The sequence below is a fragment of the Electrona antarctica genome (assembly GCF_951216825.1).
Source record: "Electrona antarctica genome assembly, chromosome: 21".
Classification (NCBI taxonomy): Eukaryota; Metazoa; Chordata; class Actinopteri; order Myctophiformes; family Myctophidae; genus Electrona; species Electrona antarctica.
This window is the reverse complement of record NC_136802.1, coordinates 9,004,903-9,020,791: the sequence shown is the minus strand read 5'-3', so window position 1 is coordinate 9,020,791 and position 15,889 is coordinate 9,004,903. Positions and strand designations below refer to the sequence as shown.

The window sequence follows — 15,889 nt, the reverse complement described above, 5'->3', positions numbered from 1 at the left end:
AAACAAGTGCTCCGATTTGCCTGTGTGGACTGTGATGTAAGGCCTCATACACACATTTCAAACGAACATTCTGTGTCCATGGCCGCCTCAATGCTTTTCCAATGGAAGTCACGTGGCTTGTACATCTGTTTTAGTCGACTAAAATCGCATGACGACTAGAACTAGACAAACACTAAAGCAATTCAGATGACTAAAATATGACCAAAACTAAATAATTTTTTATTCAAAAGACTATGACTAAAAAATCTAATTTTGCTGCCAAAATCAACACTGGACTAAGTATGGAACCCTGGGGGTGACCACTCAAGTCTATTATTTAGGGTTTGAGTGGTTTAACTGCGAGTGGGAATTGTCCGAGTCTAGTGTAGTCAGACCCCGAGCTGAATGTGTCTTTGTTCTGGAGATAAGGCTTGCGTGCACATTAACAAGCCCTATGACAATTGTTTCCATTCCATATGAGAGTATTATAAGAGCTGGCTGTCGAATACAGATTGAAAACCTGGCCTGTGCTTAGTAAAGACCGGGCCTTGCCAGGAAAGTGACATCACAACGGGCTGTGTTGTTCATACGATACATCATGGGTGCAGCTAGCGTTTACTGCGCAGGCATGCTTCGCCCGTCCTCCAAGTGTTTCTTTACGAGCTCTCAGGGCTGACCTGACCTGCTGCGTTCAAGCCAGATCATCAATAATTTTTATTTATCGTCGTTTAAGTTCACTGTTTTCTTGTTTTTTTTCCTAATCCCACTGGGTTAAGATGTCGAACGAAGGTCATGTCATAATACTGACGTCATCAGGAGGCTTTCTTTGCTCTTAGCTTGCAGCGTTTGAACTCAGTAATGAAAAGATTAACAGCTTGAATTTGAATACAACCACGGTTGTACTGTAATGTACCTTTCCTTACACAGTCAAATCCTCAGTGTAAATTTTACTTGTGAAAATGGAATGGATCAACTAGGTTTATACTGTGTACCAAAAAAAATTAGGATTCCAAATTAATAACTGTTGACTATCTCATATGTACTACTAACATGAAAATCAATAGCCAGTTTCTCTTTTTGGTAAAGTTAATTAATGCATAATACTGTACATTAGTGTGCAGTATCATTAGCCTGGTAAAGTACCACACGGGAGTTAGATCATCTTTGTGAATCCCGCTGCCGCCGCAATTCTGTCCAACAACCGCAGACTATACTTTCTTCGCCGATAAAGTATAGTTTTCGCCTGCGATGGTCCTGAGAGCGCAAAATCTCTTTTGGAAGAGCCACCCATCAACTTCTCAAATATACGGCAACCTTCCCCGTGTTTCTTCACTAGTCCGATCCAGAAGAACACAGTTTACTGGCCACTGCTACAGAGCTGATCATGAGGTTAATGGTTATATCCTCCCTTCTTCTCTGGAATCCTGCCTCAAAGCAGACCAGAGGTAGAAAACTGTCGTTCCTTGATGTCATCGCTAGGGACACATGCATCAGTAGGCAGGAACTGGGGGTGGCAATGAAGGACTGGGAAGTCTGGCGTGGCATTGTGAAATCCATAATCTCGACCACGGTCGAAAAATGATGATGAGGCGAAAACATCGTGAAACCGAGGCCAGTTAAGACTGATATGAGGTTGGGGGACTTACATGGCCGGTTAAGACTGAGGTTAGGGTTAGAGTTAGTTAGATTTAGGGCTACGGTTAGTAAATAGTCGGACAACGCGACCAAAGCCACAATGGCTGACAACAACGTCAGTATGTGGAAATGTGGTATGTGGAACCATTGCATGGTGTTAATAAGGGCTGATGATGATGGAGATTAAATCATGTGATAACCTCCGAAGCCGCTAGTAGTCAGAATCGTAAATCATGTTTTGGGGTGAGCAATGGACACAACTGCATGCCAATCAAAGTGACGGTCAGTCACAGCGAGTCTTTTCCTGGACTTGGCAAAACAAACACAGTCGTAGATTGTATATGTATTTAATATTTATTTATGTACCTCTTTGACAAACAGACTCCGTGCTTCCCTTTCAGCATTCTGGGGCACAGAGGGAACCACAGTCCGTCGCTGTCTGGAGATCTGGGCCTCCTGCATATACGGCACGCACACACACACAGTCAAAAATCAAGGGCATCACAGAGCATTGCCATACTTTCAAATCACAGATCTTTATGGTTCTTTCTTTCATCTCACACACACACACACACACACACACACACACACACACACACACACACACACACACACACACACACACACACACACACACACACACACACACACACACACACACACACACACACACACACACACACACACACACACACACACACACACACACACACACACACACACACACACACACACACACACACACACAAAAATCAAGAGCATCACAGAGCGCTGTCATACTTTCATATCACAGAGCTTTATGGTTCTTTCTTTCATAACACAAAAACTAAATGGAAGACAGCTGAGGGAGACAGAGAGAGAGAAATACAAAATAAAAACCCCACTGATGGAGTCAGAGAGAAAGCCAGGGAGACACAGATAAGGATAAGGATAAATAAGGCTAAATAATTCTCTAAAGTCTCTCGGGAGGAGTCTCTCGGGACGACGGGGGAAAAGACGAGACATATGGAACCAGAACACGCCGCTGAACAAAACCACATGTGTCCGTGTAATGCACGAGGCTGTGATGTGTTTGACTGGTAGCAGCCGTCCGATTAACTCAGGAATAAGCTGTGGGGTCATACTGGGTCGTGTATATTGGGTGAGCTGGAAAATAAACTGCGATTTGTGATCAGATACGTTCTTGTCGAGTGTGAAGCCTTTCCGATTGCTTCAGGCCCGCAACTTTAGGAGGGTTATCTAGATGTGAAATGGTCTATTTTGGTCATACGACAGAAATTATGGACAGTCGCACAGGTGCTCCCAAATTCCATGTTTTGGGGGGGCTTGAGAAAACTCATCATGGCTCATTTTGCAACCTGGTGATGAGCTCACAGATCAGCTGTTTTCACGGAGCGGACGTCGCAGCCACTTCACGCTCTGCATGTGTGTGTGTGTGTGTGTGTGTGTGTGTGTGTGTCTTATTGGGAGAGAGATAGGGACAGGGGAAGACGCGGAGCGCTCGTTCAAGACAGATATACAGTATGGCATGTTGTGTTTATAGCCAAAGTAAAGACGGTTGCATGCCCTCTCAAAAAACGTCGGGCAACACGTTGCACCTGCCTGACCACATTATTTACCTGCCCCGTGCAGTCAGGCAGGCGAAATGTGAATACTTCTTCCATCACTGCATGTTGCAATGAAACACCAGCATTTCAAATCACGCGATGGATGAGCTCTCATACTGAACTGAAGTGAACAATATGGTGGTACAGTAAAGTAGTCAATGGTAGAACAGTGGCCTATAATTTCGTTAGCCGAGTATAAATGGAGAGGTAGGTAAGGTATCTATTATCAATTATCTAATAATGAAAGCATGGGTTTAGTAAGCAGTGCTTCTACTTTACAATATACAAGCTAGTCTTTATTAACCCGCGCTCTCGGGAAATGTACATTTAAAAATCAGATAGTTCTGATAATGCTCCTCTGTTTGTGCAGACAAGGCCAAGCCTCGTGTTTGGCCTTAATTAAGTCAGAGTGCACAACACCCTGGCTTCCAATAATAATAATAATATCTGAGATTTATATAGCGCTCGCCGCTTTTTATATATACTCAAAGATGCTTTACATTTAGGGGGGCCAGAGGAGACAACATAGAAATATAAAAAGGACACCTTAATTAGGAAAAGAAATACAGTAAAAGATAAGAATTAAAAGCAATAAAACAGTACAAGTAACAAGTTGAAATCAAGTCAACTTGGAAAGGCTATAGTCTAAACAGGGGGTTATTCAGGGCGGCCTGTTTAGACTAGCCTTTCCAAGTTGACATGATTTCAACTTGTTACTTCTAGGCCAGTGGTTCTCAAAGTGGGATCCTCCGGAGACCCCCAGGGGTCCTTGAGGGAGTTCCAGGGGGTCCCTAGGTAAATGATAGATAGGAACCAAATGGACCCTTATGGGTCTGTAAATCTGGACCATTTTGGTTCCATTTGTACACTCTCAGTTAAATCAACATTGATTTTACATGGCTGATTTTACATTTTATAAATTGGGGTCCCAGAGATAGAAATGCCATTCAATGAGGGCCCATACACTAACAGATGTCAAACTGGGGGGTCCTTTAAATAAAAAAGGTTGAGAATCACTGCTAGAGCTGTGAAAATCTTCTCTTATGGGGGTCCCTGGCATATCTTTTCAAATGGGGGGGGTCAGTGGGCTAATTAAGTGTCCATTTGGCGGTCCTCCTTGACATGAAAAGGTTTGAGAACCACTGTTCTAGGCTTCATGTATAGGAGAGGGGAACCCTGGGAGGGGTCCCTGAAGGGAGTGCTACTGTTCTAGGCTTCATGTAGGAGAGGAGAACCCTGGGAGGGGTCCCTGAAGGGAGTGCTACTGTTCTAGGCTTCATGTATAGGAGAGGGGAACCCTGGGAGGGGTCCCTGAAGGGAGTGCTACTGTTCTAGGCTTCATGTATAGGAGAGGGGAACCCTGGGAGGGGTCCCTGGAGGGAGTGCTACTGTTCTAGGCTTCATGTATAGGAGAGGGGAACCCTGGGAGGGGTCCCTGGAGGGAGTGCTACTGTTCTAGGCTTCATGTATAGGAGAGGAGAACCCTGGAGTCGTGGAGGGAGTGCCACTGCTCTAGGCTTCATGTGTAGGAGAGGAGAACCCTGGGAGGGGTCCCTGGAGGGAGTGCTGTCTCACCGAGACGTCGTCGACGGGGCAGAGCAGCAGGTCTCTGTGGGGGTCACTGTGGATCTGGGCCTTCCTCTGGAACACTACAGCCTCGTAGTCCAGAGGCTCGATGATCTTTGGCTGGTCCTACCAAAGCAATGGAACAACACAAACACATCACAGTCAGTCGTGTTTGCGTGTGCGTGCGTGCGTGCGTGCGTGCGTGCGTGCATGCGTGTGTGCGTGACTGTGTGTGTGTGTGTGTGTGTGTGCGTGTGTGTGCATGTGCTTGCGTGTGAGTTCGCCAACATGACACACACTGTAACTTGTGTCCTGACTCTTGACTCCTGGGTCCACTTTCCGGTGAACCGCAACAGGACACTAGACATCTGGAAATGTACCTTCACTGACTGACACCATGACCCAGACCCACCTGGAGGCATGTTGAAGTCACGCTTTATGTTTAGTGATTATGTTTTGAGTGTCCATGCAGGGACAGATTGATAGCGGAGTGGAGGAAAGTGTACCTAATGGGAGATTGTTGCACATAAACAACACGAGATGGAAAAGGGTACCTGAGGTTGTGACCCTAGTTAGTAGTTACCTCCCAATATTGGGTCATGTCCTTTGGCTTTTACTTTTACTCTCTCTCTCTCTCTCTCTCTCTCTTTTCTTTCATCTGTCTTGTTCTTAGTCAGCGTACAAAGATTATGCCCCGTTGAGTGAGGCTGTTGCTTGCCAAAAAGAACAGATCTACAAGCTATAACACGGCATCTCGATACGTTGTTACAGTAGCTTGCAGATCTGCTCTTTTTGGCAAGTGACACTGTCACACTATGGAATATAAATGAGTCTTGATAACTGTAGTTTCACAACTGCCCTTCAAGGATCACTTCCTCCTCCATGTAAAGCAGAAGCCCCTCTCTCTCTCTCTCTCTCTCTGCCTGTCTTTCTTTCAGTCTTTCTTCCTCTCTCTCCTCTCCTCTTTTACTTTCCACACCCCTCCTCTTTCCTCACCCCCCTTCCTCTTCGTAACATGATCAGTGTTGCAGTGGAGGCTTTCTCTCTCTCTCTCTCTCCCTGCCTCACTAACTCTCTCTATCTCTCTCTCTCTCTCTCTCTCTCTCTCTGCATGCTGCTGAGCTGTAGCTTCCAACGTGGTGGTGGTGGTGATGTGGTTGAGCTTGTTGCACATGACAGGAAGCAGTGCAGTGTGCTGCTGCTGCTCTGGGCTGCTGGGCATGGGGCCCATGCAGCCAGCAGCACATGGCTGGATGTAATACGTTGAACAGACCTATGATGTGTCTCTGACGCGTTGGTTGGTTGGTTGGTTGTTGCTTCTGGTAGTGAGGTGGCAGAGCATTACATGACGGAAGCTACATATGGGCGATTTGTTGAGCTCCCTACTGTGATAGATCTGTTTGATGAATCAAATGCTTATTCTGTACTTATACTTAAGGGAGGATGGGCCGATCGGGGGGGGGACCTCTGGAGCCTCTGTCGTCACACTCGACTCATGTCACCCTGACTCAGCCATAATCATAGCAAGCAAGGAGTTCCCATTGCAGCTATGCCCAAATATGGAGTGTGTTGTCTAACATCAATGTGTCGTCATGGCATCACACAAATTCCATATATGAATGGGCACAAACGGGGGCATGCCCAGATATATGGGCATAATACTGGTGACATCAGGGATCTCCATATATGGGCATAAAAGGGACTGACAGATCTTATTGAATCGGCAGTGACGCTGTGAGGACCGTTCACACCTTCCTTTCTGAGGAATGTTAACAGCCCTAATATATACAGTAGCGGCAGTAGCAAAAACGTAAAAAAGACTTGCTGCTTTGCCATTTTAATTCATACTAGACCTGTACGTGCCCGTCGGCTAGCGGCCTACTTGAGAGCGATGCAACTTGGGAACCTAATAATACCCGTTGTCAACTTGTCATAGCACCCGTTTTAACTGTCTGTCTGTCTGTCTGTGTCCCACATGGACAATCTGCCTGTGTATGAAGAGGGCAAACTGACTGCCTGTGAAACGTGGACTGGTTAAGTAGGCTAATCAATTGTCAGGTGTGGGGTTGCCATGGCAATGAATTGGCTGAGGCAGAGGCTGGAAATTGCACAGGTGAGGGGATTTAGGCTGATTAGGCCCACTGGCAGAGCCTGGCCAGAGCCTTTTGTGGTGGTCTTGGAGAACCGTGGGTCCGACCGACTCGAGTCCGGGCACTGCACTCCATGCGGGGGTGTGGAACGCGTGTGTTGAATATGAAGTCGGTGGGGCAAACGGTTCTCGAGTTACGTGCATTACAACCGTGCAGACGCGCGCACACACACACACACACACACACACACACACACACACACACACACACACACACACACACACACACACACACACACACACACACACACACACACACACACACACACACACACACACACACACACACACACACACACACACACACACACACACACACACACACACACACACACACACACACACACACACACACACACACACACACACACACACACACACACACACACGTGGCGCATTTATAGTAGGGTTTTTTATTTGACCATTTTGTATTTTCTTACATCCATTTGATTTTATTATCCAGACTCCAGGTGTGAACTGTGAAGTACATGGATTTCATCAACACCTCCAGCTGGCATTGTATTTGCATGTGACAGCAAACACCTGGATATGGTGCAAGTAGACGAGAGTTTGGCAGTAGTATGCTGAATGTGCTAGTATAGGTGAGGGAGGGAGTGAGTTTTGGAATGGAAGGACAGAGGGAGGTAAGGGAGGGAGGGAGGGCTGAGTGGGAGTCTGCAGCCTGTCGTCTCCCTTCGGTCAGTCCGCAGTAATGTAGCCGAACAAAGCTCCCGCATGGCCTCGCACGCACACACGCACGCACGCACGCATGGATGCACATCAGACCAGACACAAGCACAGTTTTTCCTGGAGGGGGCGGGAGGCCCAGTTGTAGGTTCTCCCTTACTTCCCTTAAGCTCTTGTCCTCACTGTCCTTCATTACGAATGGTTAGTGTTGTGGGATCGAAATCCTATACCCACAGGCCCCTTTTCCACCGGTTGGGTGCTTTTTGGTTCTTAGTCCATGAGCCAGAGCTCCAAAATTGGAACGTTAATGATGAATTGAGTGGGCAAAACCATACCTATGTTAAATTGTTTATAGGATCAATATAAGTACATTAATATATACCCTTCTTCCACAGTAGTAGCTTTTTACAAGTTTCTATTTTTTGCATATTTTCCTTTTCCATATAATGCCTAATTTGCATATTTAAATGTACAATTTCAGAAAGTTTGTAATACAATACAATAGGCCTACTGTAGGTGAAAATTACAAAATGTGTGATAAATATTAAAAGGCTACTGCTAAGGGTTATCATATATTAATTTACTTATATTGACCCTATAAACAATTGTTTATAGGGTATAGGGTCAAATTGGTATGGTTTTGCACACTCAATTTATAATTAACGTTCCAAATTTGGAGCTCTGGCTCATGGACTAAGAACCAAAAAGAACTGAACCGGTTCCCAACCGGTGGAAAAGGGGCCTCAGTGAATTCCTCTGCCCAAAGCCCAGTAGCCTCATTCATGTATGCTGTAGTCCAGCCAAACCAGCTATAGCTACACACGTTTGGCTCAGGGATTTGTCGTCATGATCTCTCCGCCACTTTAGCATGAGTGAGCTCACAAGTAGTTGCACAACTTTCTCTCAATTAATTCCCAGTGGTTTAGCCCAGTGGTTCCCAAAGTGGGGTCCGGGGACCCCCAGGGGTCCTTGAGGGTGTTCCAGGGGGTCCCCAGCTAAATGACAGTTAGGAACCAAATGGACCCTAACGGGTCCATTTGGTTCCATTTGTACACTAAATTGTACACTAAACTAAATTAAATTAACAGTGATTTTACAATATAAATTGGGGGTCCCAGAGATAGAAATGCCATTAAATGGGGGTCTGTAGACTAATGCACATCAAACAGGGGGTCCTTGAAATTAAACGGGTTGAGAATCACTGCTAGAGCCATAAAAACCTTCTCTTATGGGGGCCCCTGGCATATCTTTTCAAATGGAGGTCCGCGGGCTAATTAGTGTAAATTTGGGGGTCCTTGACATGAAATGAAACACTGGTTTAGCCTCACTTGCATCTTGGCCCAGCAGGGGGGAGAGATTGGTTAGTGTAGGCCTGCCTCACCGACATGGGGGAGAGATTGATACAAAAAAGGCCCCCTTATTTATGAAACTAGAAACAGGAAGTTAAGACAAGGCTCAAGAGGATGAGCCTACGTTCGTTCGTTGCAGATGTTTCTCATTGTTCTAGACTTGCTTGCATGTCGTTGCTGTCGGGCAGAAACCTCTCATCTCCAATGATACTGACCATGACCATGATACAACATCACACGAAGCACGAAGCAACATGTTTTGAGCTTGTAGATCTGACTGCTACCTTTGCCGTTTGTGAATTTGAATACCGAAAGGTATACCGTTTAGGACTTGTTGTGAGGTTTCCACCAAACAGAGACGACGTACAATATTGAACCACCTCCTCCTCTATGGACTATATTTTTCTTTTTAAACCCATCCACTGTCAAGCTCCAAAGAGCCAAAGGTTCAAAGGTCTGATACGAACTAAGTCAGTTAATTTTTTTTCTTTTTGGGCTATGTATAGACCGCTTGTTGAACCTTGCCTGGTGAGAACTCTTTGAAGGCAGCTTTAGTTTGTGCTCTCTGCTGTAAAGCTCTCAGCTGCAGAGCAGAGTGCTCCCCCAGCTGTTCACACAAATCTGGGTGCATGGTTTCTCCATTTTTTCGTCACATGTGCCCCCGTCTTTAGTCATCGGAGCTGCCCCCGGTTTTGTTTTGAATCGTCCCACGGCCACGACTGTCATCTGAGTTTCTCTGCACGGCCGCCGGGAGGGTTGTGGTTCTCTGAACTTTCTCTTTGTGATCTTTTGTTGGGTGTGGGGTGTTGAAATATTTCGGGCCGAGCGGGAGGTTTTGTTACTAGTGCCAAGTCAAAATGATGCTTCTATCATAGGATCAGAAGCACTGCTGTTTGTTTGTTTTTTGTTTATCTGAAATTATAGTGCAGCCGACAAATCATCTCTGTCGGTAATGAGACACACAACGCAATTAAAGGCATTTGATGGGAACATGACTGGCTTACAGTATGTAATGAGAACATTACGGTCAGCACACCCTGTTGGCTCGGGGAGGCCTCCTGTAAGGCTCCATGATAACACTTGATGATTAGGATGAGAAGGATGTTTTCTTCTTGTGGCAGCGGTGGCCGAACGGTTTGCAGAGCGGTCTTGATACCGGAAGGTCGCCAGTTCGTATCCCCGGACCGGCACGTTAAAATTACCACCGCTGAAGTGCCCTTGAGCAAGGCATTGAACCGCTACCATGAAATGTTCTATGAGCAGGGCCTGGCTGTAAACAAGTATCTGATGCTTAGTCCAGTTACCCTGGGTAAATATAGTAACTTTGCTTTGCTTTGCTTTCTTCTAATTGGAATCGAACCTGGCTGACTTGCTGATCAGGGCCTTTTGCACCCCTTATGATATGCGCACTAATCACTTGGCTGTGCATGAGCACATCATGGTTTTGAGTCTCAGGAGAGGTACAGTTGGGTGCCACCGATATTGTCCCTTATCATTTGACCCATTTAGGCCTGACCTCAAAATTTAAAAAAAATCTTCTAAATCCTCCAGTTTTCTGAAATAAATATTTTCACGATTTTTAAAAAATAGCAGACCTACAAGCTCATAGCGCGCCACTTGGTGGCGCGCTATGAGCTTGTAGATCTGCTATTTTTCAATAGCTAAATTATAACAATGTTTAAAACACCAAAAGGGGTTCCCGCCCAAAATGGGTTAACTGTCCTTTTGCGCAGATCACGCAAACCTCAGCAAAAAGAAAAGGACAATATCGATGGCCTCCAACTGTACAGATATGGAAATATACACATACACTACACCGAATACAGTATCAACTTTTCCAGACAGAGACAGACAGACGCACGCACACGTTACAGAAGTGCATAATAATGTATATATGTGATATTAAAATAAATGTATATATGCTTTTATAAACACAATAATAATCGTTTGGTTAACCTCATTGCCTATCTAGTATGTTCAAGGGCTTCTGGAGTGGAGAGACAAACCTTTTCAGTTGCTCCTGACTTTGCAAAGTTTGCATACAGCTTGGCCATGATTAAACATGTCCAGCATCCACAGTAGCGTCATAATTTACTGTAGATCGCATGGTGAATATACCACACTCTATTGACATATTTAAACTTTAGATGTGTGTCTTGCCTTTAATCTGGCTATTACTGTATCTATCAGACAGGTCATGCTGATATTGGTAATATACATCTCGCCGTTTGGTCTGATCAAATTGCAGCCTGCTTTATAGGGGCTCTTTCAGCGAAGAATCCTTTTGGGTACTGGAACGCAACGAAAAACTAAAGAGGCCATGAACAGGACAGGAGAACCGGATGCATGAACAAAATTAAGACACACACACACACACACGCCTAAGGGAATCCCCCATGTGAGAGGAACACGGGCCATACCAACCTCCACAAAACACTGCTTGTTCTCAGTTGCCATGCCAACACCATCAACCCCCCCACCTCTATCTCTAGCTCTCTCGCTCTATCTCACACACACACACACACACACACACACACACACACACACACACACACACACACACACACACACACACACACACACACACACACACACACACACACACACACACACACACACACACACACACACCGTTGGATTTATCTTAAACCTAAATCTCGGTCGTATCATGCCTGTACAACTGCGCTTGCGGGAAACGACCGATTTCTCTACTATACTGTAGCCGCCCGCGTCACAAGTTCAATCACAACAACCCATGTCTGCTGTGCCCAATCAAGACCCCCATCACAAGATTACTTGTAACCTCATTGCGTCACAGTCATAAATAAAGCTGATCATCATAAGACCCAAGAAAACACGCATGCACTCCCTGCAGTCACTAGAACAAGAAGTAAGTCATAGTATTTTGTCTGAATCCCTTCATAAGAGATGATGGTGATGGACCGTTGACCCGGTTTGTGACACAGCTCTGGAGAAATTAATTGGGAAGGACAAGGGTGCAGAGAAGAACATTCTCACCAAAAGATGATGACATTGCAGTCGCTCTACAGTGACATCATATTGGGTTACTTGGGAGGTCACGGCATGGGGTCAAGCAAGCCCAACCAACACCAGAATCATTTTCTCTCATGGCTGGCAAGCATGCACGCACGCACGCACGTAGACACACACACACACACACACACACACACACACACACACACACACACACACACACACAAGAATGCTTTATCAGCATTAAAGCCTCCAAGCTGTTCATTCCAACCAACTGAGCCTAATCCCCCCCATTATTATTGCAGATTTGCAGTCTTTTCCAGCCAACATCAACATGAACTTACAACTGAACTGCAGCAGTGCTCTTAGAATAAGACCATTAATTTGTGACACTCACTCAAATCAATACACGGTCGTCATGAATGCACACAACAATCAATCAATGTGTGAATGTGCACTGCATACATGTAGCATGCCATGCATTAAACCCATGGGCAGACATAATTGCCCCAACGAGGCAAAGACACAGAGAGAGGGGCCATGCAATGCTGCAGCTGTCTCTCTGTCCCCCTGGCACTACAGCACAGCTCTCCTTCTCAAGCACACAAAAGGAAAAAACCCATATCCATGTGCTTCTGTGAACAAGGTCACACCACCACACACGAAATTGTAGCCTGTAATACTGATGGTGTGGCATTTTAAGAATGTAATTATCCCATTCCTCACTGACTGAGGGAGTCGTTTCCTCTGCGTTTCCTCATCAAACAGGGAGGACCGTTAAAACAGGATGATTTCAGGACAGGCAGCGTGGACTAGTAAAACTGGCGCTTCTCAATGGAAACAGGCAGAAAACCGAAAGATAATAAAACAATGAGAACAATTTTAACAAAAGCACATGGCAGCATAATATGACAGACACTCGAGTAGCTTTCTTGCTGTGTGTGTGTGTGTGTGTGTGTGTGTGTGTGTGTGTTTTTGTGTGTGCGTGCGTGCGTGTGTGTGTGCGTGTGTGTCTTCCTCACCACCACCACCGAGGTCCTCACAGCCTCAGAGACGCTCTGCCGGACCTCCGCCGCCGTCCCGGGTTTGCTGAGCCTCTTTGTGAATTTTCGTACCTCGGACATGACTGCTGCCTGTCGCTACCCGGTCCGCTAGTACCGTATATACCCTCCAAAAAAGAAGAAGTCACCTCCTCGGCTCGTTATGTATGTATTTCCCAGTCCCGGCGGGGTAAAGCAGCCACTATACGGGCATCATTCTCCCGGACGGAGGGAGCCGAACACAGTGAAGTGAGTGACAGCCAGATGCGGAGGACTGGAGGAAGGAAGGAGGCGGTCCACCGGTGCGGTGGGCGGCGGACAGAGGTTTGTAGCGCGGGCGCGTTCGGAAATAGCGCACTGAGCGCACTGTGCAATGCAAACTAATGGGCGAGTGCGCTCCGGTGCGGTATTTCCGAACGCGCCCTATAGTATGCGAGCAATGTTGCCAGGTTTTGGGAGAAACAAGCCGTTTCAGTTTATCTTTTATTTATAGTGCAACATCACCATCACGGTGATGGGGTCACCCAATGGCCCATGGGCATGGGGCCTTTGTGCACTTCACAACAAGGATACAACAAAAACACAGCAAAAAACACAATAGCAAGAAAGCACAGTAAAACACAGTTGAAATGTGCCAACAGGGGGACCTAGGTTCCATCCTGGAGGCAAATCTCTCTGGTGATAAAATGGCCACCAACATAATCAAAAAGGTCAACCAAAGAACAAGATTCCTATACAGGATCTCCTCACTGGTCAACAAAAACACCTTGAAGTCCCAACAGGAGCCCTCGTACAAGGTTTCTCTACCACAGCACCTCTAAGGCCCTTAAAACAAGGCTCCAGACTTCCCAAAACAAACTGGTCAGGCTACTACTTGGCCTCACTCCCTGAACCCACCTCACCCCTGCCCACGTTGACAGGCTGGAATGGCTTAGTATTGACGACAGAGTACAGCACCTTGCAATGGGTCTGGTCCACAAGATTCGCTACACCACCAAGATACCATGTACCTGTCTAGATACTTCCTTAATGTCAACGAAGTCCACACCCACAACACCAGAGGGAGTTCAACAAACCATGTGCAACCCAGATTCGGCACAAACAAGGGACTAAATTAATTTCGCTCCTATGCCACCAAAATGTGGAACGCCCTACCAACAGTCATTAAGACATGCAAATCCCTTGACTCCTTCAAAACTGCTCTCAAAGGGCACCTACAGACGTATGCAATTCGAAACTGGCCCCCGTAAAATCTGAATCCCCCTGCACCCATCCCTGTTCCCCCTCACTGTATATGTTTCTTTTCCCTTTTTACCTCCTATGATGATTTCCTTTTGACTATATAGTTGTGTATATTCGTACGTCTCTAAATGTTTTGATGAATTGAAAATGGTGGGCCCTATTGTAAACAAGTGTAATGCTTTATGGTGTCGTCCACTCACTGTTAACAGTTTTTGTATTGAGTTGTAGGCTACTTGAAATATACTGTAATTCTGCAAACTGTTAATAAATCAATCAATCAATCAAAACACACATGGTTAAAACAGTTACCATACGTACTCAGTCGAACTTTTTTTTTGTTGAAAAATGTGGAATTGTTTTTGAAACATTTTATCAACACATTTTATCACATTTAACATTTTATCAACTCCCTGCTATAGTGCTATGACAAATGACAACGTTTGAGTGACCACATCAAACACTAGGTGGATGCTGGCAAATACTGTGGCATGGTCATGCTGGACCTCCAAAGGGCTTTTGACACCGTGGCGTGAACCACACCATACTGGTTAACAAGCTAAAAGCAATTGGTTTTGATAGCACATCAGTGAGCTGGATGCAGTCCTACCTGGAGGGGAAAGAACAGATGGTGGAGGTGAACGGAACACTCCCTACCCTACCAACTGTCATTAAGACATCTTCCCTTGACTCCTTCAAAACCGTTCTCAAAGGGCACCTACGGACAGCTGCAATTTGAAACTGGCCCCCGTAAAATCCCCCCTTTTACCTCCGTTATGATTATTTCCTGTTTTTGGATAGTAGTGTATATTTGTACGTCTGACGTCTCTAAATGTTGTGATGAATGGAAAACGGTGGACCCTCTTGTAAACAAGTGTAATGCTTTATGGTGTCGTCCACTCACAGTTAACAGTTTTTGTATTGAGTTGTGCTTGAAATATAATTCTGCAAACTGTTAATAAATACTTCAATCAATCAATCAAACCACTGGTTTAAACGCAGAAAAGGAAGCCAAGAGTTGCTTACATTAAGCAGACATGGCAACACTACTGCTGGTGACGATTACGTCCCATGGCTCAAGGGGCGACCCGGACCGCGCTGTGCTGTAATTGGCCATTTGGTTGTCAGGCAACGGATGAAACGAGACAATCTTTGTATTTAATCTAGACACTTTTGACGCATCACGCATTATGAGTAAATTTGCAATGGATTTGCATTTTGCACACCCTATGGATTGCACCACAGTATACAAATATTGGTGGAATAAATAAATACAGTATTGGCGCCACTGTGCCAGCCTAGCTTTAATAGCAGGAGATAATGGTAAACTCTGGCAACCTTTGTTTGGAGTAGTAGGTTTAAGGTTAATACAATGATCTGCCACGATACGATATCATATTTTGATTTCTATATTGTTGTATTTTGTTTCTTGGAGGGCTGGACAGCATATGAGCGGTTGCATATGAGCGGTCCCCCCCACCGCCCACCCCTTTTTTTCCCCCCTCACTATATGTTTCTTTTCCCTTTTTACCTCCTTTATGATGAATTCCTGTTCTGTCTATAGAAGTGTCTATTTGTACGTCTCTAAATGTTTTGATGATTTGAACATGGTGGACCCTATTGGAAACAAGTGTAATACTTAAT

At 45.5% G+C, this 15,889-nt stretch overlaps 1 protein-coding gene across 4 annotated transcripts in view; it reads right to left on the bottom strand.

The window, feature by feature from the left end:
• Window positions 1–13,211, bottom strand: part of dock11 (dedicator of cytokinesis 11) — a 115,573-nt gene extending 102,362 nt beyond the window's left edge. For 3 of the 4 annotated variants that reach the window (XM_079491133.1, XM_079491134.1, XM_079491135.1), the window contains exons 1-3: window positions 12,989–13,211; window positions 4,797–4,913; window positions 1,981–2,070 (exon numbers count right to left, since the gene is read on the bottom strand). In XM_079491133.1, coding sequence (XP_079347259.1) covers window positions 1,981–2,070; window positions 4,797–4,913; window positions 12,989–13,090 — 309 coding nt within the window. In that variant the 5' untranslated portion in view covers window positions 13,091–13,211. Of the gene's footprint in view, window positions 1–1,980; window positions 2,071–4,796; window positions 4,914–12,696; window positions 12,721–12,988 lie in introns of those variants that run through there. The other variant, XM_079491136.1, reaches the window with a different exon arrangement.
• Window positions 13,212–15,889: the final 2,678 nt, after the last annotated feature.